Here is a 27049-nt window from a genome sequence, read left to right as displayed (position 1 = left end):
TTGGGGCCAAGGTCAGGGCTGGAGCTGTCAGGCCAGTCAGCACCAGAGGCCTCTTTGCAAGGGCCCTGATGCCTAGATGGTTTCAACTTTCACTTATTAATCCTTATTAACTAAACTCAGGCCTATTAATCCTTTGTACCTCAATGGGTCAGCCCAGTTCATCTGTGACACATTCTGGCCTCCCAGCCTCTGAGCCCCCAGGCAGAGGACAAACCCTGATACCCAGCCTTGTCTGGGCTGGCCACAGCTCAGGAGCCAGGCCTGAGCTGTTTTGCTTTGAGAGATGGATCACTGGGTTTTCCATCTCTACAAGACTTTACACTGACTCACGGGTCCTGCTCCCTTGCCTCAGATCTGCCACAGTGGATTCAGCCCCAGGAGACCCTAGAGTGCAGGAGAGGGGAAAAGGCGAAAAGGAAGGTTGGGAAGGAGTAGAGAAGACTGGGCCAGGAGTTCCTGGGCAGGCTAGGGATCCTCTTGGCCAAGACTGACCAGGTGATCCACCTGGTAGGGGGAGGGGCCACTGAGACAGCCCTTCCTGGGCTGGACTATGCTCCTTCTCCAGGGAGCTCCTGGCAACGGTGTGTGTGTTGGGGGTGGGGTGGGGAATGACCTGCCAGTGAGGTCATAGATGTCCCACAGTGCTCTCTGGGAAGACAGCCAAAACTGAGGATGAATTTTGACCAGAAGGCTGTAAAATTCCTAGCAAATTTTTACATCAATGAAGGCAAACACTGGACCCACGGCCCTCTGAGGCAGAATTCAATTCATATCACCCAGTAATTTCAGAGGGTGGTGGGCAGTTGGGCGGGCAGCCCTAGTGGGATGGCCAGTGGGCAGGGTGAACAGTGGCTTTTGGCATTCTTGCAGGCCCAACGCTACTGTGCTATCGTGGAACCAGGAACTGGGGGCAGCATGGAATGAGATGTGGCTCCCAAAGACAAAGAGGGCCCCAGCCGGCCTCAGGTTACAAATGGGCACCCCCCAGAAGGGCCGGGCTATCTGCACCGGGACCTTGAGGGAGCTGCGTGAGTGAGGGTCCTGGCTACCCGACCCCCTCACCCCAGGTCGGCCTGGGAGGGGCAGGTTGGGGAGTGGCCTGCTGGGAGGAATTTCGGCCCAGAGCTTGCTTCCTGTGGTCAGTGCTCGAGCGACGTCCCCCGATCCTGACCGACATGGATGTCCCTGGCCCCACCAAGTACGACGTGCCCGACGCGTCTGTGCGAGAGTCCTCCCCGCACCCCCACTACAGCATCGGCTGCAAGCACCCTGGCCGAGGTGCGTGTCACTTTCCCGGCCCCCCGGCCTGCCTCCACCCGGGGATAGGGGCCTTCCGCCCTGAAGCCCTCACCACCCACCATCCGCCCCACCGCAGAGGGCGGCGGCCGCAGGGCGTGGCAGACTGAATGGCTCCAGAGCGAAAGCCCCTTCACGCAGAAAGCCGACTTCAACCGAGAGCAAAGGGTGCGTGGGGCGCCTGCAGGTCCTGCGCGGGGCGGGGGCAGTGGGGGGCAGGGGTTAGCCAGGACCCTGGTGGGGCGGGGCCGGGTGCGAGTAGGAGGGGTCGGGCGAACAGGTCCTGGAGGTTTGGAGCGGAGGGCTGGGGCGGGGTGGGGGCAATGCACTGGGCGATGAGGTCCCTGTAAACCCGCCGCCTGCTTCCTCGCAGTGGCCATCGCCTGCCCAGTATAGTCCTCTTAGCCGGCCTGCCTTCCCAGCCTTCAGCTTCGGAGGTCACCACGGTCCTGCTTCCAAGACACCTAGTGGTCAGGTCCGCCCAAGGCCGTCCTGGGCTAAGGGTCCTCGTGCCCATCCCCCCCTCCAGGCTTCCCTGAAGCCCTCAGGCGAGAAGCGCCCCAGCCCCAACACCTACGACATCTTTCCTGGGTACCTTCTGCAGAGACAGCGCTCACCCGCTTTCTCCATGAGCCGCTCACCTGCGTTTGCCTCCTGGGTCGTCACCTGTAAGGAGGCCTCGGAGATGAAGCCTGAGAACCTAAGGGTGGAATTAGGGGTGGGGGCAGGGCTGAGGACTAAGGTCTGGGGCTGGGGACTGTGCTTGGGTGAGCTTCTAGCCCTTTCTCTTTGCAGCTGGAACCCCTGGCCCCGCTGCCTACTACGTGGAGGAGTGCTATAGTTCACGCTTCCCCTCTGCACCTGGAGTGATCATTCAGGGCGTGCGCAGACCCAAGCGCCACGACACAGGCCCCTTCTGCACGCTCTAGGTCCACCTGCACACCTCTGGCCTGGCCGGTTGTAAAGCGGAATGCTGGCCTCCCTTGGGGCTTTCCCAGGTCTCCCTCTGGAATTCGGGCCTGGCCTTCTGATCCTCTGGGCACCCTTGATCTACTCTTCTGGCTGGCAGACCCTTCTGTGGGCTGTGGTCAAGGAGAGCTCAGCCCAGAGCCCCCACTTGTCCACCCACTTGCTATACAAAGATGCAATTGGTTCTTCTGAACTCTGTGGTGTGCCTGGCTGCCTATATCACTCGAACAGTGGGCTGTCCTAAAGATGTGGACAGCTGCTTCTCTTATAATTTCTGGCCTTCCCTGTTGGGCTTCTCTTTAGGGTGGTTAGGGTGGTAGCCTAAGATTGACCCTGAGCTTGGTCTGGGATGGTATGGGAGGGGGCCCTGTAGGACACCCCTATCCAGGGCAAGACCCCCTTAACTGCCATCAACTTGCCCAGCCACCAGGAAGGGCCCTGGGCTCCAACTCATTAGGCACCTGTCCCCACTGTCCCAGGACCTTGACCTAAGATCTGGCTGGGCTTGGTCACCTGTGTCGTGAGAACTCTGTCCCAAGTCCATGCAAGCCAAACCACAGCAAATGGATTCCTCAGGCCTCCACTCCTTAGGCTTTTGGTCCTGCCCAAACTGGCTGTTGGTTCTTGCCTGCCCTCCTGCTCGGGGAACCAGCCTGCAGGAGACTTTGATACAGCCAGTGATGTCATTCCTCCAGCACCCTCCCCACAGTTTCTTCCTTCCTCACCTAGGCCTAAACCCGAGCTTAGCTTTGCAAAGCTGCGTCTCAGTTGCTGCCATGGTGCCAGAACCACACCCCTTTGCAGAGTGGGAGCCTGGGCCCCAAAAGTCTGAGTGTCCTGTGCCTTGTGTCCTCTGACTTGGGCTCTGTGCTGGCCAGGTCAGCCAGAAGCAACAGCGATAGAGCTGTGGTAGTCTTGGCCTGGGGATCTCAGCTGTAGATGGCAAGAGAAGTACTGCTTGTGCTGCACTACTAGGCACCCCAGCACCCAAAGCTGTAAGTGAGAACAGCAAGAGGAATGGAGCAAACCCCTCCAAGTGGGCTGAGGAAAGGCTTCCTGGAGGCAGTGATGGAAGTGTCAAGGATGGGCAAGAGTTTGATGGGCAGCAGGAAGGAAATTTCTAGCAGAGCAAACCTTGCTAGCAAAGGCACATGAAAAGGGAGCAGGTATGGTGTTTGCTGTGGCAGAGACACAGGGTTGGTGGAATGGGGGTGAGAACTGGAGAGGTGGGGAGGCTGCAGAAGGCTAAATGCTGGAGTTCAGGAACCTGGACACTCAGCCACGGGAGCACACCAGCCCAGATAAGCCCCCTGCACTGCCAATGACAAGGAACACTGTGGAACCTGGATGCTGGCTCATAGCTCAGTGAAGGTCTTCCACATTGGGTTATGCGGCTGGTTAGATCCAAACATGCCCATGATGACGGTAGTGGCTTGTGTTGCCACTGTGCATTCTGATCTCGGCAAAGCACCCCTGGTGCCACTGGAGGCACATTTAGGTTTTTAGTCTAGGACAATCCTAAACTGTGAGCTTCGTCCTTGCTTTACCTGGAGGAAGTCAAGTTCCAAGGAGTGTGAAGCTCATTCACTATGTCCCACACTTGTACCGCGCACCTGGTGGGACCCAGGCGCAAGGGAGCTTCTACAGGGGCGACGCGCCACTTCCTCAAGTAAAAATATTCTTAGTGTCGAGGCTGCTGTGAGATCAGCAAGTGTTCATGATTACAAAAATAAAATGTCCTTGGATTCCGTGTCAGTTCTTAAGACCGTAAGGCAGGCGGATCGCCACAAGCCCCGTAGCTTACTCGGGGTTCATCCTCCTGCCTGTCCCGTCCAGGGCCAGGTTACGATTCCCGGGGAGCGACCTGCGGCAGACCACCCTGCGGCGGGCGGGGCCTTGCCGACGGCGCGTGCGTCATCCGGTACCGCCCCCACCTCGCTCCGGGTAGCGCCCGGCTGCTCGGAACCTGCGCGCGGCTGCGGCAGCATTTCCCGGGGACTTTTTGGCGGGAGGACCTGGGCTGAAAGGGGCGGAAGTGGGCGGCGCGGTACGGAGAGTAGCCGCTTTGAGGGCGCAAGCTGGCAGAACTGGAGGCCGCGGGGGAGCGGACCTCGGGCGGTCCCCGAGGCGCGGGGGAGAGGGCTTCGGGGGCGTCTTCGGCGTCTGCGGCGGCTCCGGGGGAGCGCGGCGGAGATGGGGTCCCCAGCCGGCCGGCGGCAGGGGCCTCGGCCATGTTCGCGGGGTTGCAGGACCTGGGCGTGGCCAACGGCGAGGACCTGAAGGAGACCCTGACCAACTGCACCGAGCCGCTCAAGGCCATCGAGCAGTTCCAGGTGGGTGGGAGAGGGCCGGGCCGTTTGGGCGCTGGAGACGCTGGGCGCGCTCCTGACGGCTGTGCTGGCTCCTGGGTGGACGTCCCGGGACGTCCCGGTCTGGGAGCCCGCTGAGGGACTCGGTGTGCTTTCCCATCTCCGCGGCCACCACCCGCGCCGCTGGGAACATCCGTGGACATGCTTTTTGTATGTCCGGGGTGCCTGGACAGACATGGCTGCGGTTGAGGTCTTTGGCCACAAAATCCCCTCGCGCTGACCCTCTGCTTCCTCAGACAGAGAATGGCGTGCTGCTGCCTTCCCTGCAGTCGGCCCTGCCTTTCTTGGACCTGCACGGGACGCCACGACTGGAGTTTCACCAGTCGGTGTTCGATGAGCTGCGTGACAAACTGCTGGAGCGAGTGTCAGCCATCGCCTCGGAGGGGAAGGCTGAGGAAAGGTAGTGGGCAGGGGAGCTGTGCGGCCGCTTGGCCTTAGAAGCATCTGTGAGCTCCTTGGCTGCGTAGTCCTTGTGGAAGTGTCTGAGGACTGTGTTGGAGGGGCCCTTCCCTGGGTGTGTCTGCATGTGGAGACCCGCTTCCTCAGTTTTGCAAGTCTTCCCAGGTACAAGAAGCTGGAAGATCTTCTGGAGAAGAGCTTTTCTCTGGTCAAGATGCCCTCTCTGCAGCCAGTGGTGATGTGCGTCATGAAACACCTGCCCAAGGTGAGTGCTGTGGGACCAGCCTTCCCAAGGAGGCCAGTGCCCCTGTGGTGAGGTGCAACTTGGCTGGTCTGCCCACAGACCCTTGGTTGGTGCACTTACTTGGTTTAGATGACTGCCTAGGGCCTGGAAGGTTGGAGGAGGTTGGGGGAAACCTGCTCTGTGATAACCTTGTCAGTACCACAGTCTGCTCCCAGATGAGCCATATGGAAACTGAAGCTTGGCTTTTGAGTTGGAGCATGGGGCCCTTTCTGGGATAAAAGCTGTGGCTGTTCAACCTGTCTTGCCTCCATCTATTGGGGCCTAGAGAACTTGTCACAGGTGCCCCTGTCCAGGAGGACTGAATTTGAGGCGGTCTCTGTGGGCATCTGAAGCCTCTTGGCCTGTCCTGAGGGAGACCTGGGGACACAAGCATCACTTGCAGGAGTCTATGGTGTTTTTTGTGTAGGTTCCTGAGAAGAAGCTAAAGTTGGTGATGGCAGACAAGGAGCTTTACCGAGCTTGTGCTGTGGAGGTGAAGCGGCAGATATGGCAGGACAACCAGGCACTGTTTGGTGACGAGGTCTCCCCGCTGCTGAAGCAGTACATACTGGAGAAGGAGAATGCACTCTTCAGCACGGAGCTCTCTGTCCTGCACAACTTCTTCAGTCCTTCCCCTAAGACGAGGCGCCAGGGGGAGGTGAGGAAGAGGCAGGGTGTGTGCCGGGCAGGATGGGCCCCAGGCACTTGTGGTGAAAGCCATGGGGCCAGCCCTTCCCTGGTTGCCTGTTCCTGTGAGGTATGGGTTGTTTTGCTCCTGGAAGCCTGGGCTGGTACATGTGACTGGAGAAAAAAGTCAGTCTGTGCTTATGATTTTGCTTTTTAGTAAAATGATGTGTGAATAAGGTTAAAATTTATGGAACAGCCTTTAATGAAATATGACAGCCCCACCCCACTTCCAAAAAGCAATTTTGTTTGGTTCTTAAACTCTCAAATCTCTAATCTGTTAGTGGGGTTGTAGTTGAATTCTCCATTTTTCACTCTTTTTTTTTTTTTTCCTTTTTTTGTGGTACTGGAGTTTGATCTTGGCCTCATGGTTGCTAGGCAGGTGCTCTACCACTTGAGCCACTCTGCCAGCCCTTTTTGTGTTGGGTATTTTTGAGATAGGAGCTTGATTTTTGCTCAGCTGGCCTCGAACCACAATCCTGATCTCTGCCTCCCAAGTAGCTAGAATTATAGGCATGAGCCACCGGTGCCTGGCCATTTTCACGATTTAGAAAACAATGAATTCAACTTTTTCTATGTGTTACTAATACTGGCATTATTTTAAACTCAAATTTGCCATAACTGATTTCTTCCTTTTTTTTTTTTTAGGTTTTTAAACTTGCTAATGTTAGTCTAACTTTAAACTAGCACTGATCGGTAGAGAAAGTTATGTAAGTCACTCAAAATTTCCTAAAAAAGAGTAGATAAAATCAGATTCGATGCTTTCCTTAGCTCCATATGTCCAAGATTATATCTTTCAACTTGAAAGTAATTGATATGAACAACTGTTATTGAGCTGTATTGCTTCAACTTGAGGGGGGTTACTAAGTTTGATATCTGGTGAGTCTTCACATTTCATATGGTACATTTGAAGTGCAAGAAACCCCAGTACAGCAAAAAAGAGAAAGAAAGAAAGAAAAATCAAATGCCAAAGAGCATTGTGTTTCTTGTGGCTCCAGTTGGGTTTTCTCTTTACTACCAGGATTGCCCTGCCCTGATGGAGGGTGTGGCTCTTGCCATCCTGGCCCTTCTTTCCCTGTGAGTATTTATAAACCTCTTTCTTGTTCCATTGTTGTCAGACAGAACACTTGGCTCCCTCTGTGAACAATTAGTACCCCAGATTTCCCCAGCCTTTCTCCCAGCTCCTGTCCTTCTGGCTACTGAACACAAATAATGCTGATTTCTGACTGTAAGGGACTTAATTGACTGACCTGCCATAATTATCTTAATCTTTTAAAAAGTTAAATCTTTCTTTTTTTGGTCACACTGTGACAGTGACTACTCCTTTGGAAGTATGACTTTTGCTTCCCATCTCTTTGGCATTCTAAATTCTAAAGAGAAGCCACATTTCAATGGTTAAGATGCTGACTACTAAATAATTTTTCTTTTAGAGAAGCAAAGGTTAAATTAATCCTTTTAAGAAAGTATATGTATCCATCACACCCCATCCTTTTTTTTTTTTTAAAGGAGGGGGTGCTGGAGGTATGACTCAAGTGGTAAGAGTGCCTGTTTTGCTAGTGCCAAACCTAAGTTCAAACCCAAGTCCCACCAAAAGAGTTGCAGACCGACCTTTATTTAAAAATCTGATTTGCCAAATTAGCATTTTCCACCAACTCAGAGCAGAACCCTTCATGGTCTTCAGTCTTACTTAGGTACTGCCTTTGTGGGAGCCTCAGCAGCTTCCATTACTGTTTTCTTAGATGCCTGCTTAGCCTTTTTTGCTTTCTTGACAACCCTTATAAGGCTTTCATTGAGCCTTTCTTCTTCTGCTTTCTGATTCCTCTTGGCCATTACATCAGCAAGAGATGCACCAATGATAGCAGGGCTGCATGCCTATAATCCCAGCATTTGGAGGATTGTGAGTTCAAGACCAGCCTAAGTTCCAGGCAAGTGACCCCCATCTCACTGGGCTGCTGGAGTGGCTCAAATGGTAGAGTGCCTGCCTAACAACTGTGAGAGGCCCTAAGTTCAAACCCCAGTACTGCCAAAAAAACCCCAAAACAACAAAAAAGATTTATACCAGTGATGGTATGCTTGCGCGCGCTCTCTCTCTCTCTCTCTCTCTCTCTCTCTCTCTCTCTCCCCCTCTTTTGTCAATACTGGGGTTTGAGGGTCTTACACTTTGCTAGGCAGATGCTCTACCACTTGAGGCAGTCCCCCTGCCCAGCCCTTTTTTGCTTTTATCTTTCAAGTAGCGTTTCTAGGATCTCGGTTTTTCTTGAGCTGGGGCTGGCCTTAGACTGTTCCTTCCAGGTAGCTGGGGTGGCAAGTTCCTACCACCATGCCTAGCTTGTTGATTGAGATAGAGTCTAGCTTTTTGCCCTGGCTGTCCTTGAACTGTGATCCTCTGGATCTCAAATAGTTGGGAACTACATGCATGAGCCTGATCCTCTCAAATTTGACTGTACCTTGGGTTGTTTTGAATTTCTTCCAACAGTCCCTTTTTGTGCTTTTTTTTTTTTTGTGGTACTGGGGTTTGAACTCAGGACCTACACTTTGAGCCATTCCACCAGCCTTTTTTAGTGATGGGTTTTTTTAAGATAGGGTCTGGTGAACTATTTCCTTGGTCTGGCTTCGAACCATGATCCTCCTTATGTCTGCCTCCTGAGTAACCACTTGTGCCCGGTTTGTGCTTTCTTCTGTAAAGGATAGTCCAGTTTATCTGCCGAGAATTCCAATTGGACAGGAACACCAACTTGCATCTTGCTCTAAGAAATTGGTGCTTATAGTGCTTCCCATAGTGGGTAGATCTTACACTCACTAAAACCACAAAGCTTGACTCATGGCAGTGACTGGTTACCAGGGCAGAGTAGGTGTTCACACTCCTTCATTAGATGCTAAATGAGTTGGATCTCCTTAGGTTAGTAATTTTACTCTGAAAATAGAAGGTAATTATTTGATCAGAAAGGAGTGTTGAAGGTCACAAGCAGACATCTATATCACAAAAGTCTTGTCTTTGGATGATAACATCAAAAACAGTGTTATAGGGCCACCCCAAGCCCATTGTCTCTATTTGGATTGAGGTTACCACATGGCCACTCATCCAAGAAAAGTTTAAACTGGATCCCCCAGAAGTTATACTGGGATGAGGATTACCATTTTGAGCCTCTAAGAAATGCAAACTGCAAAATGTACAAAAGAGCAGAAAAGTTGCAGGAAAAAGCAGCCCCACCCATTTGCCCCCTTCTTAAAGTAGTGCTATCTCATCCCCCTGGTACCAGCTGCAGCCATGCATGTGGCTGGTTTTCACTGCAGGCTGCCTTCAGGTTCCATTTGCATATGGGGCTGTGTCTCTGTGTCGCATCATGATGCTGGTGCTGTGGAGGCAGGTGTCCCTGGACAGGCCTGCCACATTTCTGTCTGCTGCTCATTGGGACAATGGTGGTCCTCTGGGTTTGGCGTTTCCCTAGGTTTCTGGTTGTCCTAGTTCCTTGTGTTGTCCTGGCTTCTTTCTCAGCTCTTGGATCCACAGCTTTTCTAAGCTTATTGTCGTGCTAGGCCACACAGGGTCTTTTCTTAGCCAGCGTCTTGCATAAATCAGGCTATTTCTTATGTCCCCAGCTTTCTTTTTTGTTGGTTTATCTTCATTTTGTTGGGGTATGTGTCTTTCCCTTTCCCCCAACCCTTGACATAGCACTTCAGGGTCCTGATACCTGGCTATTTATTTATTTATTTTGTGGTACTGGAGTTTGAACTCAGGGCCTCACAACTTGATAGGCAGGTGCTCTACCACTTGAGCCACTTTGCCAGCCCAAATCTGACATTTATTTTGTTTAGATTTATTGGCTGGACTTAGAATTATAGTTCCAAGTGTTATATTTATTGGTGGAACTGGGGTTTGAACTCAAAGCCTCACGCTTGCTAGGCAGGTGCTCTACAACTTGAGCCACATGCCCGGCTCTAGTTCCAAGTCTTAAAGGACTTTCTCACTGTCCTCTGCTCTGGTCTGTGCCTGCAGAGAAGTCTGAAGGGGCTCTGATTCATGTTACTTTATTGGTGCCCTATTTTTTCCTCTCTGGAAGCTTTGCTTGTAGTGTGTTTTCAGTGCTCTGTGATTTGTGATGGAGCATCAGGCTAATGGATTGCCCTGCTGTCCTTGGGTGTGGGCCAGCTGTTTGGGTTGTGGTTTCTGTACCCAGTTGGCCTGTGAGCAGGCAGTCCTGAGCTACCTCACACCTTTTTGTTCACATGTGAGGTGGGCACTGCCCATGGACAGTGTGTCAACTGTCATTGCTAAAGGTGCCCGTTTCCCACGTGGTGGTTGGAAGCACCTTAATTCACAGATAGGGCTTGAGTGATATCTGCAGTGAGGACTGTGTCTCTGAGACAAGTGCCTGTGGATCCGAGTGGCAGGGGCTGTTTAGGTGCCTACCCCTCACCAAATTGCCCACTGCGGTCCCCAAGACCAGCTGGTGAGAGTCCTCTGCCAGGGTCTTGAAAGGTGTTCTTCTGGGCTGCCACTAGTCCTTGCAACCCCTTACTGGGTTCAGCCTTTGGACTTTCCTTGAATGCCCATCACCCGGGGCTTTCCTGGAATGTCCCTTCACAACATGGACCTGAGGCCCACTTAGCTATGGCGGCTGAGTGAGGTTTCTTTGTGTTAGCTGTAGCAGTGCAATGGGAACCACCATTTTGGTCAGGATGTGTGGTTAAGTCCTGTGTTGGGGAAGGGTGAAGTGGTGACCCCTGCCTAGGGAGTGGATACTTGTGTCCCTGCATTGCTCTTCCATGGAAAGTAGGGGAAAATCAGATATTGATGTTTGTGCTGCAGACACCAGGGGCCCTGGCCTTTGCTTTTTGGCCCTGGATACTGATAGTGGAACAGGGACTGCCATTTGGCCTAGAACTGAGAGAGAAGACAGAAGTTGGGTGGTTTGGCATGGCCGTGGAGGCTTTGAACCGTGTTCTATAGCAGTGGATTCTTCCTGTGTTGGGGCCTATCCTTGGGCTAGGTGCTCAGTACTGTCTCTAGGCCCAACCACCTGCCCAGTGAGTGCTCTAGGTCATGGTGGGTCACAGTGGGTCACAAGCCAGGGGCCTTTCAGGGAACCATGGGAACTGGTGTGGATTCACCAGACCTGCTTCCCTCTGACAGGGTGCCGGTGTCTGACTGGAGAGGCAGTGTCTTATAACAGAGACTACAGAAAAGATCGCTCTCCTGAGGGCGCAGCACTGTCACCAGGACTCTGAGACTTTGTGTATGCTGTTGGGTGGTGGAGCCAGGGTGGGGTCCAGCTTAACAGGCCTGTCTCACCTACTAGGTGGTGCAGAAGCTGACACAGATGGTGGGGAAAAACGTGAAGCTGTACGACATGGTGCTGCAGTTCCTGCGTACGCTCTTTCTACGGACCAGAAATGTACATTACTGCACTCTGCGGGCTGAGCTACTCATGTCCCTGCATGACCTGGACGTTGGTGATATCTGTACTGTGGACCCCTGCCACAAGGTAGCACCACTTGTCTGCCCATGCACTTCTTCCTGGGTCAGCCTCAGTTTCTCTTGGGATGCTGTGGTCCAGGAAGGCCTGGCTCCTGACTATTGCCATTTCTCTTTTTGGACTGCCAGCTACGTGCTGGCCCTCAGCACTTCTAGAGGATGAGGATGTCCTTCAGAAGTCAGAGCCAGAGACCTGGCTGTCATCCTGGTGCTTCCCTTGCAGGCCTTCTGGTCCTTCCTCTGCTTTCACAGGTGCAGGCTCTGTAGTCACCCTGGACCACAGCCCCAGTTCCTTCAACTTTCTATACACTGCCTCTGGCCTTCCCTTGCCCAAGAGCCCTTAGGGCTTCTTGTTGACAAGCACATGGGTACTCTAGGAATGGGCTTTTCTGGGCTGCCCTCTACCCTCTACGTAGCATAGCAGCTCTGAGACCATCTCCTGGGGAGCATGTGTTGTCTGTGAACCTCTCATTGCTTGACACTGCAGTGTCCACACCACCCACAAGGGAATCTCAGATAAAACAAAAGTGCCTTCTCTACCGTTGGCCTACTCTTGCTGCTTTTGCTCCCAGGGAGGCTACCCCTGCTTCCTGTAGGCCTTTTATCCCCCCAAGAAGGTTCAGTGGTACCTTCTGTCCATACAGTGTTTCCCCTTGGGCACTGGGAGATGGGTATTAGGTTTATTTCTCTTTGTCAGTATGTGTTGGACTAGTGTGTATCTGGTGGATTTGGCCTGTCCCAGCCTGGAAGCTTCTACTGTACAGCCTTCTTGGGCCAGCATAGGCTGCCCTGGGATATTACTGTCTTTGTCACCTTCTCCAGTGGCCCTCCTGGGTCCTGGGCTTGGCCTGGGGCGGGGCCTTGGGCTTTGGCCTGTGTTTACCTTTGCCTCTGTCTTCTACTAGGTCCTGTGGTTCTCACAGCCTCTTGGGAAGCAGCTGAACCTCAGTAAGGGCTGAGGGACTGGACTGTCCTTAGTGCTTTGCCTCCATTCATGCTCAGAGGGTTTGGGCATGCCCTGATTGTGTGTCTCCTCCTTGCAGTTCACCTGGTGTTTGGATGCCTGCATCCGAGAGCGGTTTGTGGACAGCAAGAGAGCCCGGGAGCTTCAGGGATTTCTGGATGGAGTAAAGAAAGGGCAGGAGCAGGTCTTAGGGTGAGAGTTGGCTCCATGAGGGTCCCAGCCCTCAAACCCCTGTCTACAGGCATCTAGTGGGGTATGCCGTGTCCCACCATTGATAGCTGGGGGCTCGTTCCAAGTGTGTCCATGCCAAGAACGCAGGTTGATGGCTGAGAGATGGGATTACTTGGGGTGAGTCTGGGTAGCAAAGGGCTTTCACCTCTGCAGAGTTGGGGCCTAGGGGACTGGTATCTGCAGCAGTGTGGGGCCTTTTCCCAACTGGTTTCCCTCATCCTCTGACACAGTGCTACTGGTACAGACCCACTGTGCTTCCTTGTTAAGAGTTGTTTATGGTTCACTGGCTAAACCCAGGGTCTGGGTCAGGTTTTCAGAAACATAGCATGACTTTTTTCTTCCTTAACTCTTAGTTTGAAAGATCTTTGATTAAGTTAAGGATGAATTTTTAACTTTAAGCTTTTCATTGAAAGAAGTCCAGAACAGGATCAGTCAGTTTGCTCCATGCAAACTACTGAGAGGGTAGCTCTCTGGGGCCAGTCCTTGGGTCCGGTCCCTGAGGCCCTGCATTCCAGCCTGTGACCCAACCCTTCAGTGAAACAGGCACCCCTGACAAGGATAAGATAGACGGCTGCTCATTAACCTGAGGGCTGGTTCTTTCTAGAGATTTATCCATGATCCTGTGTGACCCCTTTGCTATCAACACGCTGTCACTGAGCACCATCCGGCACCTGCAGGAGCTGGTCAGCCAGGAGACACTGCCCAGGGTAAGCACAGGCGTGGTCAGTGGCTATACACACTGGCCCAAACCATCCACTTTCTGCTTGTGATCATGGTGCTGGGATCCTGATCACAGGTAGCAGAGACCTCAGTGCATTTTTTTTTTTTTTTTTTTTTTGGTAGTACTGGGGTTTGAACTCAGTGCTTCATGCTTGCTAGACAGGCACTTTTATCACTTGAGTTGCTCTGCCAGCCCTGTTTTGTGTTAGATATTTTTGAGATAGTGTCTCTCAAACTATTTCCCCGGGCTGGCTTTGAACTGCAGTCCTCCTGATCTCTGCCTCGTGAGTAGCTAGAATTACAGGCTTGAGCCATCTGTGCCCACCTCTCACTGCATTTGAAGTGGGGCCACAGGACAGCAGAGTCCTAGTGAGCTCTTCTGAGGCCTTTGTTTCCCCACAGGACAGCCCTGACCTCCTCCTGCTGCTCAGGCTGCTAGCACTGGGCCAGGGGGCATGGGATTTGATCGACAGCCAGGTCTTCAAGGAACCCAAGATGGTATGGGGTCTGGTTCCCCACTTTTATGCTTATTGTGGGGGGTGGTGGGGTGTCCCCTCTGGTCCTGAAGTGCTGCTCTTTGAGTCTCCTTTTTGGTAAGATGCCTAAAGAATATCTTGGGGCATCTGGTAGACTGGCTTCTGAGTGGTGGCTACTCCATGTGGGCTTGGGCACAGCAGGGACTCAGCATGAACTGCCATGATCATGCCATGTTGAGGGTTGGAGCATAGCACTGGCAGGGGTCCTTGGGGATCAGTGTCTAGGAAAGCTGGACCTGAGGAAAGTGTGTGAAGTGGACCTGTTGTAGTACAAGGGTGGAGTGGCGTTCCCACTGGGCAGAGAGCAGGTGGGTCTGTGGGGCTCACCAGGCTCAGGTTCCCCTCCTGTCAGGAGGCGGAGCTCATCACCCAGTTCCTGCCGATGCTCATGTCCTTTGTGGTGGATGACTACACTTTCAACGTGGACCAGAAGCTTCCAGCTGAGGAGAAAGCCCCAGTCACGTACCCCAACACGCTTCCTGAAAGTTTCACCAAGTAGGACTTGAGGGCAGCTGTTGGGAGAGGTGCCAGGGTAGAGGCTACAAGTGGACGGTGCTGCTGGGCAGAGCTGACCGTGGCCTCTGGTGTCTTCTGGCACAGGTTTCTGCAGGAGCAGCGCATGGCCTGTGAGGTGGGGTTGTACTACGTCCTACACATCACCAAGCAGAGGAACAAGAACGCTCTCCTGCGTCTGCTGCCAGGGCTCGGTGAGTCTTGACAGTGATGCTCACCTGCTGAGGGGTGATCTCTCCCAGCAGAGGGCTGCTGGCTCCCTTTCTTCCTCCCCTTACCTTCATAACGTGGTTTGTGAAAACTTTCCAGTTGTCATTTGCACTTTTCTTGAGCAGACAAGTGGGAGGGGGCTCACTGTGTTACTACAGAAGCTGCCTGGGCCTCCTGTGTTTTGCCACAAGAGGAATTGCAAGAGCCACCTTTGCTTTGTTCTAACTGGTAAAGGGCATAGACTCCAGGTACTCAGATGACTGAGAAAGCCCCAGCCCTCAGGGAGAGGGGGTGTCACAAGCCAGGAAGAAGACGGAGAGGTCTGAGTGGGCCCCTCAACAGTAAAGCTGCAGGCTGGGGATATGGCTCAGTGGTAGAGTGCTTGCCTAGCATATGTGGGGCCTGGGTTCCATCTCTAGCACCTCAAAAGAAAGAAAGTAAAGCTGCAGGTCCTGTAGGAGAGAGGTGGCCTCAGTAACATCCAGTGTCCACAAGGTGACAGGCCTGAGCATCTGCTCACTCAGGCCTTATCTGGACTTTTGAGGTTTTTGCATAAAGACTGCCCACTTCTCATTAAGCGTGTTTCTCAGTCACTGCTGTCTCTTTTCCCACTTTTTGTGTGGCGGAAGCTGTCTGTGGGTATTAGTTTATATGCAGCTGCCATCTAAGTTCTCTCAGCCTGGGCTTTGGTTTCCTCTGGAACAATTTACCACAGACTTAGTTGCTTAAAACAACTCATACTTAGGATATTGCGGGTTCTGAAGACCAGGAGCCGAAATGTGCTTTGAGCTCCTTTTGCATGCTCAGTAAAGAATCTGTTCTGTGCCCTTTCAAGCTTCTCAGGACAGTGAGGGGTATACACAGAGGCTAGCTTGTTTGTTTTGAGACTTCTAAGAACACAGTTGTAAGCAGTTTTGGAGTCCTCTGCATTTCATCACTGTTGTTTCTGCCTCTCATCTAGTGTGCCAACTAGAAACAGAGTGTAGCTTATCTTTCCTGGGGTGAGGCATCAGTGTCCCCCAAGTGCACTGCTCCCATGGCTGAATGCATCACTTCAATCACTTTTAGGAAGAGCTTGCTTAGCCAGGCACTGGGGCTCATGAACTTTTGCCCTGACTGGTCTCCAACATTGATCCTCCTGATCTCAGCCTCTCAAGTAGCTAGGATTACAGGTGTGAGCCACAGGCACTCAGCTTTCTGTTTGTTTTTTAACTTCTGATTTTGGGAATATCTGGGGAAATGAAGTTTGAGAGCATGGTATGGGGAAGCCATTTGTTGGCTCCTCAGACTGGTGTGTGGTTGTCTGTCCCTGACATCACCACACGCTGGCTCTGAATACTTAACTAGGCATCTCAACAAAAGAAGGATGCATTTAAAAACTAACCAAGACCCAGGGTCATCTGAGCAGGCCTGCTGTGGTTCGAGTCACATGATGAGTGCTAGCTGCATTCCTGTGTCTCAAATGGTGCTGTGCAGTGTTCTGTGAGGGTTTGAGAGACCCCTTCCTGCTGCCAGTGCTTGCTTGCCCCAAGTCTCCTGATGTTTGGAGTCATTTGAGGGAATCCAAGCAGTTGCATCCCTTGGTAGAGACCATGCGCCTGCCCAAGTCTTCTGTAGTAATGCGGAGCACAAAGCAGTGGAACCTTGGTCAGATGGTTGTCAGCAGTGCCTTTGGGACACCTCAGTCTCCTGAAATGTTCCTCTCACCCCATTGGTTCAGGTGGCATCAGACAGGTCTGTGCTCATGATGCTTTCTGCCCAGGCCTATTGCTTTTGGGTGTCAGGAATGGCCATGTCTAGTCTTGAGACCTATCTACGTCTATATCTGTCCTCCCATGGGCAAGGCCTGGCTGTGGGATCTTTTTGTTACCTTTCATACCTATGAGTGACCGTTTGTCTAGGGCTCTGTGGTTTATTTCTGGCAGGCACTACCTGCAGGGACTATGCCTTTTGTGCTGTATCTGTGAGCAGGATTCATCTGCAGTTGCTTGGTCATCTGTCATGCTTTGGTGTCAGTGTTTGGAAGTGTTTCTTTACTCTCTCTTTTGAGGGAGTTGGCAGAACTTCCTCCAGACTGCACTCTAGTATTTCCTGCATTCATCACACTGGATTTCTCTCTGTTGGGCCAGTTGAGACCAGTGACACCCCCATACACATCCCTGCCTAGCTGTTGAGAGCATTCATTAGGGCCCTCCTTGTTTTTCTGTCCCCGTGCACCTGCTGTGGCCTTGCCTCCTTGCCAAGGGCCACAGTCCACCTATCTGCCCTCTGGGGACTTGTACTTAGAGCTCCAGACTTCCCCCACTTGCTCACCTAAGGAGCTCTCTTTACCTGGAGACAATGAGAAACCCCTCCTGAGGCCCCCAGATGCAAGTCCCTGAGGACAGAGGTCACCTCCCCAGTAGCAGGCTTGGTGGGTGGCAGGTGGCTGGGTCAACCTGCTATGTTTACAGTGGAGACCTTCGGAGACCTGGCCTTCAGCGACATCTTCCTCCACCTACTCACGGGGAGCCTGGCACTGCTAGCTGACGAGTTTGCCCTGGAGGATTTCTGCAGTAGCCTCTTTGACGGCTTTTTCCTCACTGCCTCTCCCAGGTAGGCCACATAGCCTACTGTATGCCTGGCCAGTCTAACCTTCCTGTCCTTGGTTCTTGTGCACGGCAGCCAGGGAGATGGCCGGGGCCTACATTCAGCCAAGGGATGCTTGGTGTAGTTTGAGGGAGGTCTGAGGGACCAGGGGCTCCAGGGGCAGCAGGAGTTGCCAGAAGGGGTGTCTCCACTCAAGGTAGACCATGTCTAGGAGGGAAGCAGGGTCTGTGGTCCCTCCACCCTTTCAGCCCTGTCTGCCTCTTTCCAGGAAGGAGAATGTGCACCGGCATGTACTGCGGCTTCTCCTTCACTTGCATTCCAGGGTGGCCCCATCCAAGCTAGAGGCCTTGCAGAAGGCCCTGGAGCCCACGGGCCAGGTAGGTGTGCCAGACCCCCATCTCTGGGGGTGTTCTCTGTGAATGTGCTTGACAGGTCCAGCCACAGGCATGCTCATTTCCTGTGCTGACCCTCACTCTTGGTATTTGGCTCTGCCTGTGGGTGCACTCCTTAGCGTACCTCTGGGCCGCCTACCACATTGTCCACCCATGCTTGGTTTGCCTGCAGAGTGGGGAGGCTGTGAAGGAACTCTACTCCCAGCTTGGCGAGAAGCTAGAGCAGCTGGACCATCGGAAGACCAGCCCCACGCAGGCTGCAGAGACACCGGCGCTGGAGCTGCCCCTCCCCAGCGTGCCCACCACAGCTGCACTCTGAGGCTTTGTAGGGGCTACTCAGCAATGTAGCCCCTCTTGGGAAGAGGCCCTGTCAAGAGGAAGCTCTCCTGGCCTGGGAATGCAGGGTGAACTGAGAGCAGTCTTGTGGCCATCTCCTGTGCATCTCAGCCTGCTGGAGCTGGTCCTGGGAGGTTCTCTGCTGCCCACATGTGGCACCTGCTTGCCGGGCCCTGGCAGCTTGGGAACAGTGTCCCTGCTTGTGATTTTGCAGTGGAAAGCTTGTTGGTGCCTGCCTTTCTGCCTTTTAGGTTTTAACAGCCCTAGCACAAAAGGGCAGTGGTTAGGATTAGGAAAAAAGCCAGTTTTCCAAAGGGAGAGGCAGGGAGCCTGATTGACTTGATGTACAGTGTGGGCAAGGCCAGAGGGGAGGGAGTGGTGGCTGTGTTGGCCAAAGCAGGTTTGCTGGGCCATGATGTCTGCAGCACCAGAGCTGCTCCCTCCATGGAGGCCAGGAGGATGGTATGCAGGAGCACAGGCCTGAGCCCGTTGGTGCCAGGGCTCAGTCCCTGCTGACAAAGGCCCTCAGGCAGAGCCCCTACTTGGTAGCTCCTTGCCTGTTTGCCCTTGTAGCAGGGAGCTCCTTGCCTAGCTGCACAGCTTGACCTTTGTGGGGGACAGCAGGTACACACAGTAAGGTTTTCTCTTATGTAAATAAAAGACTTTTTTATAAATCCGTGATGAGCTGTTTCTGTGCTCTCCCTGGGGCTGGGTACACCTCAGGACGAACACACTGTTCTCACAGGGCTTGAGAGTCAGTACTTCTGCTTTTGTGGGACAATTGAACTGTTTGGCCTTGCCTGGAGATTCCAGCCCTGGGTGATCTAAAGTTTATGGGCCAGCTTGCAGGAAGTCCCTCCTAGGCCTCAAGTGTGCTTAGTACCCTACCCAGCTCATGGTTCCTATTCCATGAGTCCAGGTGATCAACCCTTCACACATTTTTTTGTTTATTTTTTGGTGGTAGTGAGGTTTGAACTCAGGGTTTCACACTTGTTAGGCAGGTGCTCTACTGCTTGAGCCACACCTCCAGTCCATTTTGCTCTGATTATTTTGGAGATGAAGTCTCGAAAACTATTTCCCCAGGCTGTCCTTGAACCTTGATCCTCTGATCTCAGTCACCAAAGTACGTAGGATTATAGACATAAACCACTACACCTGGCAGCCCTTAACTTTTTTTTTTTTTTTTTTTTTTTGGCAGTACTAGGGCTTGAACTCAGGGCCTTCACCTTGAGCCACTCCTTTGTTTTGTGATGGATGTTTCGACAGAGGGTCTTGTGAACTATTTGCCTGGGAATCCTCCTGATGTCTGCCTCCTGAGTAGCCAGGATTACAGGTGTGAGCCACTGGCGCCTGGCTGCCCTTCACACTTTTAACAAATGAAGGACACAAAGCCCTGGGGAGGCTAAGGTTACCAGAACAGTGCTGGAGTGATTCTGAGATGAGACTCCACAGCTGGGGTAACTCAGTTATCCTGCATTCAAGATTATCATCCCCTTAGGGGAGGATTGTTCACTGGGCATCTTCTTAACTTCCTCCAGGACATGAACACCAGGCCGAGGCTGAGCAGGTGTCCATCTCTGTGATGAGGTCACGGGTGTATGCAGTTTAGGAACTCAGCATGTGCCCAGCCTTGCCAGAATGAGTGTGGGTGGCCTTGCTAGGCCTGGCAGCCCGTCAGCAGGTGGGACTGGAACTGGTAGGTGGGAGTGACCCAGCCGCCCAGGGAAGGCCAGGCAGGGTGGAGGGGGAAGGGGCTGTATTAGTCCTGGTTTGTTGCCAATAACATATTACACACCGGCTGAGTTATAAATTCATGGGTTTATTTTGGTTCATGAGTCTGTGGGGCACATTTGTTGATGGCTGCCTTGCTGGCAGACCCGAGTTGGCACAAGCATGTTGAGAGACAAGGAGTGGGTGTGTGTATGTGCTCTGTTTTTTCTCCCCTCTCTAAAGTCACCAGAATCAGATGAGGGGGTCTCCACTCTGATGACCTAAAGAAGTTCTAATCGCCTCTCAGAGTACCCATCTGTAAACACTATAGCTGATTAAGCTTATGCCCTCTTAATACCTCACTGTGAGACTGAAATTTCAACACATGAACCCTTGGGGAACCCTGGGTCAGCAGAACACTGCTGAGTGGAGATCACAGGTACAGGTCTGCAGGTATGTGGGGGGTGGGCAGGGGCTGAGAGGCAAGAGCCCTGCAGAAGTGGGGCTGGGCTCTAGGTCAGGAGAAGCCTTCTTGATTCTTTAGAAGACACCTGGTTGAGATGCCGGTGCCCTTGTGGTTGCTTCTTCCATTTGCTGAGGATGAGGCAGGCCAGTGGGCCTGAGGGGGAAGAGCAGGAAAAGACCAGGACATGAGTGCATCAGACACCTCGAAAGGTCAGTGGAGTGAAGGGCCACACCTGGTCTGTGTGGCTGGGCTTCCATGGCCCCATGCTAGAATGGGCTGTGTGGCAGGGTCCTGTTGAGGACTCTGGCATGGCCAGAGTAGTAGGTGTAGAGACCAGGACTGGAGGGCCTGGTGGGTGAGGGGGGAGAGGGCAGGGAAGGGCCACAGGCAAGCAGATGGCCATGAAAGATCTAAAGTCTTTTTCAACTCTTGACTCAAGTTGACTAAATTTGCTTCCCATTTCCCACAGGGAAATGGGCCACAAGTGGAGCAGAAGTCTACAACTTAGTCTCAGCATGTCCAGCCTTGGAAGATTGTGTCTAGGCTGGTTGACAGGAGGGGAAGAGGCCTGGTAAAGGAGGAGGAGGAAAAAGGGAGCAGAGGAAAGTGAGGGAGGAATGGGAGTCAGCAAGCTGAGCAGAAGACCCTACTCTCCCCTTATTTACAGGCAGCCAGACCACTGGGCTCTGCAGGGTCAGGTGAAGGAGGAGGGAGGCAGGAGTCCATGAAGTTCAGACTGCGCTGCAGGGAGACCAGGGGGCGGGGCTCAGGGTGGGCCTGCAGGAGGAGCCCTTGGCCTCCCCAGTTTTCCTGAGAAAGCCACAGGATTGAGGAGTGGGTGAGCTGCTGGAGAGATCTGAGCCAGCTAGCTAGGCCTCCCCCACTGGCGCCTCTGTCCAGCCCAAGTCCCGCCCGGCCGCACCCCTGACTCACTTCCTTTGCATCTAAACGGAAACCTCCCCAGAGCTTCCTCTGCTCCCTACGGCCCCTGGGCCCACAGGTGTCGCTGCCCTCTTCAGGCCTGAGCTGGCGCAGGAGGCCCCTGACCCACCCACCTCACCCCGGAGGCCAGCATTTCCTGCTTCCTGAGTCACAGACCAGCTGGTCTGCGGAGGGGGTGGCGGAGCTGGGGGAGCCTGACGCAGCTACAGGTAGGGGGGGGTTGTGGGTTGGGGGTCCAGGGGCTCAGGTCAGCCTCCTCACAGTGAGGACTCTATCTCTGGGCTCTTTCTCTGTTCATTTTCCATCCCACCTCTGCTAGTCTGTGGGGCTCCCTGCTGCTGCACTGTGTTCACTGGGGGATGTTCGGAGGACCCCAGTTTTGGGTATGGGGTCTGGCTGGGAGGCGTTTGTTGAGCTTGGGAGCCCATTCTCAAAAGCGTCAGTTTTCTCCCCCTAACTCCTGGGGGCACTGAAGCCTCAGCTCCCCGCCTCCCCTCCTCGTGCGAAGCGGCATGTCCCCGGCGCGCGCCGCCACGAAGTCTAGTAGGAAGTGTCGGCAGGGGTCGGGGTCCGGCTTGACCTTTCTAATTCGATGGAACCCTTGAATCCTCCAACTCCTCCTCCAGGAAGCCGGGCGGCCGCCTGATAAATTGCACGCCCCCCTCCCCCCAGCCACTTCCTCAAGGCCCGGTCCTTTTCTGGGAGGACCCAAGAGATTTGCATTGGGGCTCGCGGAACAGCGGCTTCCTGGTCAGTGGGGCAAGGAGGGGTCTGGTTTTGCCTCTGGGGCGACCTAGGACGCACTCCACGAGAGTCCCAGGGGGAAGATCACTCAGGGCCAGGATTCCTGTCAGCTTGGGCTGCGGCCCGCGAGCGAGGGTCGAGGCGTGAATCTGGAGACCATCCCCCGACTTCCTGTTGCAGGGAGGGACCTGCATGCTGAGCGCCGCTCCGGCGCGATGGACCGCGGCCAGCCCAGCCTGGAGCCCTCGGCCGCGGCCCCCCGTGCCTCGGCCCAGTGCGTGGTCGCGCCCGTGCGCGCCGTGCTCCGCCTGCGCCGCCGCGTGTGCGTCCTGCGCAAGCGGCGCCTCCTGCAGCCTAGCGCGGACCCAGACGCGGGTCCCCGGGCCCCTAGGCCGGGCTGTTACTCCGGGACTCCCGGCGCAGACCTAGACCAGCCCAAGTTCTTCACCTTCGACGGCCCAGCGGAGCTGTCGTCCAGGATCCCGCGCAAGAGACGCAGGCGCAGTCGCGTGGTGCTCTACCCCGAGACCTCGCGCAAGTACCGACCTCGCGCCGAGCGCCAGAGCCGTGCGCAGCGCTGCCTGCTGCTGCTAGTAGCCATCGTGGGCTTCCAAGTGCTCAACGCCATCGAGAACCTGGACGATAATGCGCAGCGCTACGACCTCGACGGGCTGGAGAAGGCACTGCAGCGAGCCGTGTTTGGCCAGCCGGCCGCCGTGGGGCGCATCATGGCACTGCTGAGGGACTACCTGGCCACGCACGTGCACAGTCGCCCGCTCCTCCTGGCTCTGCACGGACCCAGTGGCGTGGGCAAGAGCCACGTGGGCCGCCTACTGGCACGCCATTTCCGCTCGGTGCTCGAAGACGGTGGGCTGGTGCTGCAGTACCACGCACGGCACCACTGCCCGGAGCCGCGAGCCGCGCAGGACTGCCGTGAGGAGCTGGCACGGCGCGTGGCGGATGTGGTGGCACAGGCCGAGGCCGAGGAGAAGACCCCTCTCATAGTACTGGATGAGGCAGAGCTTTTGCCGCCGGCGCTGCTGGATGAGCTGCACGGCTTCATGCAGCCGCAGCGCTCGCACCATTTCCACAATGCCATCTACGTGCTCCTCAGTGGCGCAGGTGGTGCGGAGATCACGCGCTTTGTGCTGCAGAACGCATCTCGCGCGCTGCCCCTGCACCCCAGCGGCCCCCGTGGTGTCCAGGCCGCGGTGGCGCAAGCGGAAGAGGAGCTGCGCGCCAGTCTTAGGGCCCTCTTGGCCCAAGAGCACCCGCTGTGGCAGGGCGCGGCCATCGTACCCTTTCTGCTGCTGGACAAGCGAGATGTGGTCAGCTGCTTCCGGGACGAGATGGCCGGAGAGGGCTTTTTTCCTGAGCAGTCCCAGGCAGAGCGTCTGGCTGAGCGGCTCCGCTACTACCGAATTGCCGGCCGCGAGTTCGCTGTCACTGGCTGCAAGGAGGTGGTAGCTACTGTGAACCTCTTATAGCAGAGGCCAGGGATTGAGTTGGTGGTGGAAGCAGGAAGGAGGTCATGGGGCTGGTTCATCCTGGGAATAGGGTGGCTAAGCTCTGAGCTCTCCATTTCCTGTTCCACCCCAGAGCCCTGAGGCTTTCTGTGGTCATCAGGAAAGCAGCCACTTTCCTGTCCTTAATGTAGACACAACACCCACTGTGCCTAGTGCATCCTAGGCTGCATGTGTGATGGGTTCTTGAGCAGCCCTCAAGGGTCACATAGCTGCTCTCTAGGTCACTGTGCTGGGATATGAGTCTGTGCAGCCTCCCTCATACACTAGTTGCCCCCTACAAACCTCAGCCCAGGGGCCCAAGGTCCCAGATGCTCTTTCAGGGGGATCCAGGGCTCCCAGGAACGCAGTGGGATGGGTGGGTGTCTCCAAGCCAAGGAGTGATTCTACTGGTTAGTAGATGGTTAGTAGAATCATTCTGGAGGGGGATTTGGTTGAGAGTAGTAGAAGGTGTGCTACAAGTGGAGCCCTAACTTCTTGGGTCCCCTTGCCCTGGCCACCAGTCTGCCACAGAGCCCTGGACTAGGGAGACAAGCCGTGCAGAGCTGCCTTGGAGCCTGCTGCAAAGGTGGAGAGTCCCGACCCTGAAATCTTTCCCAGAGCTGGGGGGGTCTCACCCCTGCCACCCTGGCCCCTTCCTGGCCTTGGGTTCTGGAGATGAAGCCTGGTGGAGTCCAGTCAGCAACAGCATCTGGACAGTAAACAGAGTTCTGCCATTTGCTCTTTCCAGAAGCATCACAAGCACCACCACACTTGCATAGTGGCTGTCAGGGAGCAGTCGGGGAGGTACTTTGTGCAGATCTCTGCAGGGCAGGCTCTTGACCGGGTTCGAGAGATGAAAGCTGGATAAGGGAGGGAAGGAGCCAGGCCCCTGCGCCAGACTGTGTAGGTGGCTTCTTGGCCCTCTGGCCCCACGGATGCTCACCATAGCTTTTGGTGCCCCCAAGAATTCTGAGCCCCTCCCACAAGTGGGCTCTCTGTGATGGATGCTTTAGAGGAAGGCACTGAGGGCCCGGGCAGCCTTAGTGCTGCCACCTTGTGGCCTTGTTCAACTCTGCATCGGAGTCCCCTAGGCAGGCATCCTAGCACAGGAATGGCCGTGCTGTGGTAACAACAAAATCCTAAAACTGGGACTCAACAGAGGGACAATTCCTGAGGTTGGTGGGGAGGAGGGCCTCCAAGAGGATGGTGGTATCTTAACAGTCTTGACTCCTCCCGTCTCCTGGGGAGCTCTACCTGGCCCAGAGCCAGTGTTCCTAGAGGGGCTTGCCTGCTGGATCCCTGAGCAGGTCCTGTATATCTTCCTAGGGTCTCAAGATCATTGTCCCCCATCCAACTCACCTTGACTGTGGAATGAAAACCTGGGAGGCCACCCACCCAAATCTGTCTGATGCAGGGAGAGTGTTGGAGGACTCAGAAGCTCTGGCTTGGCTGAGGTCAGCACACAGATTCTGCCCAGGTAGCCCCCAGGACTCCTCCCTCCTTTGGGGACTCCAGGAGCTGGGTTGCGGTGTTGTGATGGAAACCTTTTCCCCTTGGGCTGTGCAGGGTAAGATGGCCAGCTCTGGGAGCCCAGGGCCTCGCCTGCTGGGTGGCTGGAGAAGGAGCCCTATTTCTCAGAGCCCACACTGTGGAGGGTCCCACTGTGTCCTCCAGGCCTTTGTGCTGATGCTTTGAGGGTGGTGTGTGGCCGGCCCTTGCGGGTGGGGGGGGGTCTTCACTACTTCCCAGGACGCCCCCCTCCCCAGGACTTTCTCCTGCAAGACGTTCACAGCGCCCATCTTGTATCCTCTGGCCAGCCAAGCATGGCACATATTCTCTTACTGGTCACCACCACCCATGGAGCGTCTCCTTAGATTTAAAACTGCAAACCAATGTGGAATTGTTCCTTTTTATTTATTCCTGGAATATGACATGGAGGCTAATTCCTGTGCTTAAGAGATGTGCACTCAGCACTGTGGGCAGGTTGTATCACGTTGTGAATAAATTGTGTGGCTCAAATCTGACAACTTCCTGTCTTGGTTTGGTTTTTTTGTCAATAATTGAGGGAGGAAGGCTCTCCTAGCAGCTTCACCAGTTTCTGAGTTTCCATGTAATAGGCTATACTAATTAGGTTTTTTATTTTATTTTAAACGTGTTTAATTTTTTTCGGTACTAGGGTTTGAACTCAGGGCCTCTTGCTTGGTAGACAGGCATTCTGCCACCTGAGCCCACATTAATTAGATTATTTTATTTTTTTATTTTTGGTGTTACTGGGATTTGAATTCAGAGCCTGATGCTTGCGAGGAAGGTACTCTTACCACTTGAACCATTCCACTGGCCCAGGGCTGTCTATGAACTGCAGTTCTCCTGATTTCTGCCTCCTAAGTAGCAAGGATTTAGGGTTTTTTTTTTTTTTTTCTCAATATTTTAGAAATGTTGAAGAGAGACACGGAACCAGCATGGCAAGGTGATGGAAGGCCAAGGGCCGTGCGAATTTCATAGCTCCGGTTATCCAGAAAATTCAAGAATAGCTAGAAAAGTATTGTCTTTTTTTTTTTTTTTTGAGATAGGATCTAGTTAGATGATTCAGGCTGGCCTTGAACTCATGTCCTCCTGCCTCAGCCTCGAAGTGCTGGAATTACAGGCATGCACCTCTACACATGACTTGAAGAGTATCTTTTTTGATTGTCTTAGACAGTGAAGGCAGACTGCCCAGGCAAGGTATGTGACTGTGTGTTGGGTAATCAGGTCACCCCAAAATGTGATAGCTGTTTTCCCTCATGTGAGTGAACAGTAAATGTGCAATGTCCCTGAGTTATTCTTTGACATCTTCACGTGTTGTGATTTAGAAACCCTTTGGACCTTTTTTTTTTTTTTTGCATGAGGGTTTGAATTCGGGATCTACACCTTGAGCCCCTCTACCAGCCCTTTTTTGTGATGAGGCTTTTCAAGATGGAGTCTTGCAAACCATTTACCTGGGCTGGTTTTGAATCTTGATCTCTGCTTGCTGAGTAGCTAGGATTACGGGTATGAGCTACTGGTGCCTGACTAATAATGGATAAAAAAAAAAAAAAAAGTATTTTGTCTCATAGCAACACAGTAAACCTGCCATATTTGTGGACTTACTACACTTGGTTTTGACTCAGTGTGGCCAGAATCAAAAAAAATTTCAAAAACAAGAATTACAAATTCCTGCACACACATCATACAGTGTACAGAAGCCCTCAGCTGGTCCAAGTTAGTGTCAGCTGTTTTTAAATCATTGTGTGATCTGCTGAGTGTTTTCCTGCCCTTAATTTTAAAAGGAAGGTAAAAGTTAATGTGAGTAATTGAAGTGACTAAATAAAAATTCTGGATTTGTCCAAAGGTGGCATGTCTTCATTGGAAGTGAAATCAACCACGCATCCTCAGGACACCTCTGAACTGTGTGTGTCCCGAGCAGGCGTGGCTTTTCCTCAGTGATCTGCTTCAGTTTGTTTCTCATTTGTTTAGCTTTCTTGTACACTTATTTAAAAAAAAAAAGAACAGCTTTATATTTGGGAGGCTGAGATTGGGGGAATCAAGGTTCGAGGCCAGCCTGGGCAAATAGTTTGAGAGAGCCCATCTCCAAGATAACCAGTGCAAAATGGACTGAAGGTGTGGCTCAAGCAGTTGAGCACCTGCTTTGTAAGTGAGAAGCCCTGAGTTCAAATTCCAGTTCCCCACACCAAAAAAA

General features: G+C 53.6%; 3 protein-coding genes across 7 annotated transcripts; all 3 read left to right on the top strand.

Annotated features, from left to right (window-relative positions):
• The first annotated feature begins 627 nt into the window (after window positions 1–627).
• On the top strand, window positions 628–2488 carry Stpg3 (sperm-tail PG-rich repeat containing 3). 2 transcript variants are annotated; one of them, XM_074052729.1, is made up of 6 exons: window positions 628–779; window positions 871–1028; window positions 1144–1278; window positions 1376–1464; window positions 1826–1964; window positions 2092–2488. In XM_074052729.1, exons 1-6 carry the CDS (start codon window positions 673–675, stop codon window positions 2223–2225), a joined length of 762 nt encoding a protein of 253 aa, XP_073908830.1. In that variant the 5' UTR covers window positions 628–672; the 3' UTR covers window positions 2226–2488. The 2 variants fall into 2 exon arrangements, with proteins under 2 accessions (XP_073908830.1, XP_020020825.2); XM_020165236.2 differs by having other exon boundaries at window positions 1670–1964.
• Window positions 2489–4282: 1794 nt separating this feature from the next.
• Nelfb (negative elongation factor complex member B) lies at window positions 4283–18644 on the top strand. The gene is made up of 13 exons (XM_020165254.2): window positions 4283–4598; window positions 4871–5034; window positions 5199–5298; window positions 5744–5974; window positions 11301–11486; window positions 12520–12632; window positions 13276–13378; window positions 13794–13889; window positions 14280–14422; window positions 14528–14634; window positions 17104–17245; window positions 17508–17616; window positions 17804–18644. The coding sequence occupies exons 1-13, from the start codon at window positions 4497–4499 to the stop codon at window positions 17948–17950; spliced, it is 1743 nt and encodes a 580-aa protein (XP_020020843.1). The 5' UTR covers window positions 4283–4496; the 3' UTR covers window positions 17951–18644.
• A 142-nt stretch (window positions 18645–18786) lies between these two features.
• Window positions 18787–26670, top strand: Tor4a (torsin family 4 member A). Of its 4 annotated transcripts, XM_074052728.1 has the most exons (5): window positions 18787–19300; window positions 19506–21294; window positions 22010–23289; window positions 24661–24811; window positions 25766–26670. In XM_074052728.1, the coding sequence occupies exons 3-5, from the start codon at window positions 22045–22047 to the stop codon at window positions 25834–25836; spliced, it is 1467 nt and encodes a 488-aa protein (XP_073908829.1). In that variant the 5' UTR covers window positions 18787–19300; window positions 19506–21294; window positions 22010–22044; the 3' UTR covers window positions 25837–26670. The 4 variants fall into 4 exon arrangements, with proteins under 4 accessions (XP_073908829.1, XP_020020823.2, XP_020020824.1 ...); XM_020165234.2 differs by lacking the exon at window positions 25766–26670 and having other exon boundaries at window positions 24661–25361; XM_020165235.2 differs by lacking the exon at window positions 25766–26670 and having other exon boundaries at window positions 22010–24804.
• The last annotated feature ends 379 nt before the right edge of the window (window positions 26671–27049 follow it).

This window comes from Castor canadensis, chromosome 13, assembly GCF_047511655.1.
Source record: "Castor canadensis chromosome 13, mCasCan1.hap1v2, whole genome shotgun sequence".
Lineage (NCBI taxonomy): Eukaryota > Metazoa > Chordata > Mammalia > Rodentia > Castoridae > Castor > Castor canadensis.
The sequence above is the reverse complement of the archived record's forward strand: the minus strand, read 5'-3'. Positions and strand labels throughout refer to the sequence as shown.

What these genes read in the sequence shown, in the direction of transcription:
- Tor4a (XM_020165234.2), top strand. Translation starts at nt 22,045, where the DNA reads ATGGACCGCGGCCAGCCCAGCCTGGAGCCCTCGGCCGCGGCCCCCCGT. An exon ending in CTGTCACTGGCTGCAAGGAG is followed by an intron (nt 23,290 to 24,660) that starts GTGGTAGCTACT and finishes ATATCTTCCTAG; the next exon opens with GGTCTCAAGATCATTGTCCC.
- Stpg3 (XM_020165236.2), top strand. Translation starts at nt 673, where the DNA reads ATGAATTTTGACCAGAAGGCTGTAAAATTCCTAGCAAATTTTTACATC. An exon ending in AATTCAATTCATATCACCCA is followed by an intron (nt 780 to 870) that starts GTAATTTCAGAG and finishes GCATTCTTGCAG; the next exon opens with GCCCAACGCTACTGTGCTAT. An exon ending in CTGCAAGCACCCTGGCCGAG is followed by an intron (nt 1,279 to 1,375) that starts GTGCGTGTCACT and finishes GCCCCACCGCAG; the next exon opens with AGGGCGGCGGCCGCAGGGCG.
- Nelfb (XM_020165254.2), top strand. Translation starts at nt 4,497, where the DNA reads ATGTTCGCGGGGTTGCAGGACCTGGGCGTGGCCAACGGCGAGGACCTG. An exon ending in TCATGAAACACCTGCCCAAG is followed by an intron (nt 5,299 to 5,743) that starts GTGAGTGCTGTG and finishes TTTTTTGTGTAG; the next exon opens with GTTCCTGAGAAGAAGCTAAA. An exon ending in GCCAGGAGACACTGCCCAGG is followed by an intron (nt 13,379 to 13,793) that starts GTAAGCACAGGC and finishes GTTTCCCCACAG; the next exon opens with GACAGCCCTGACCTCCTCCT.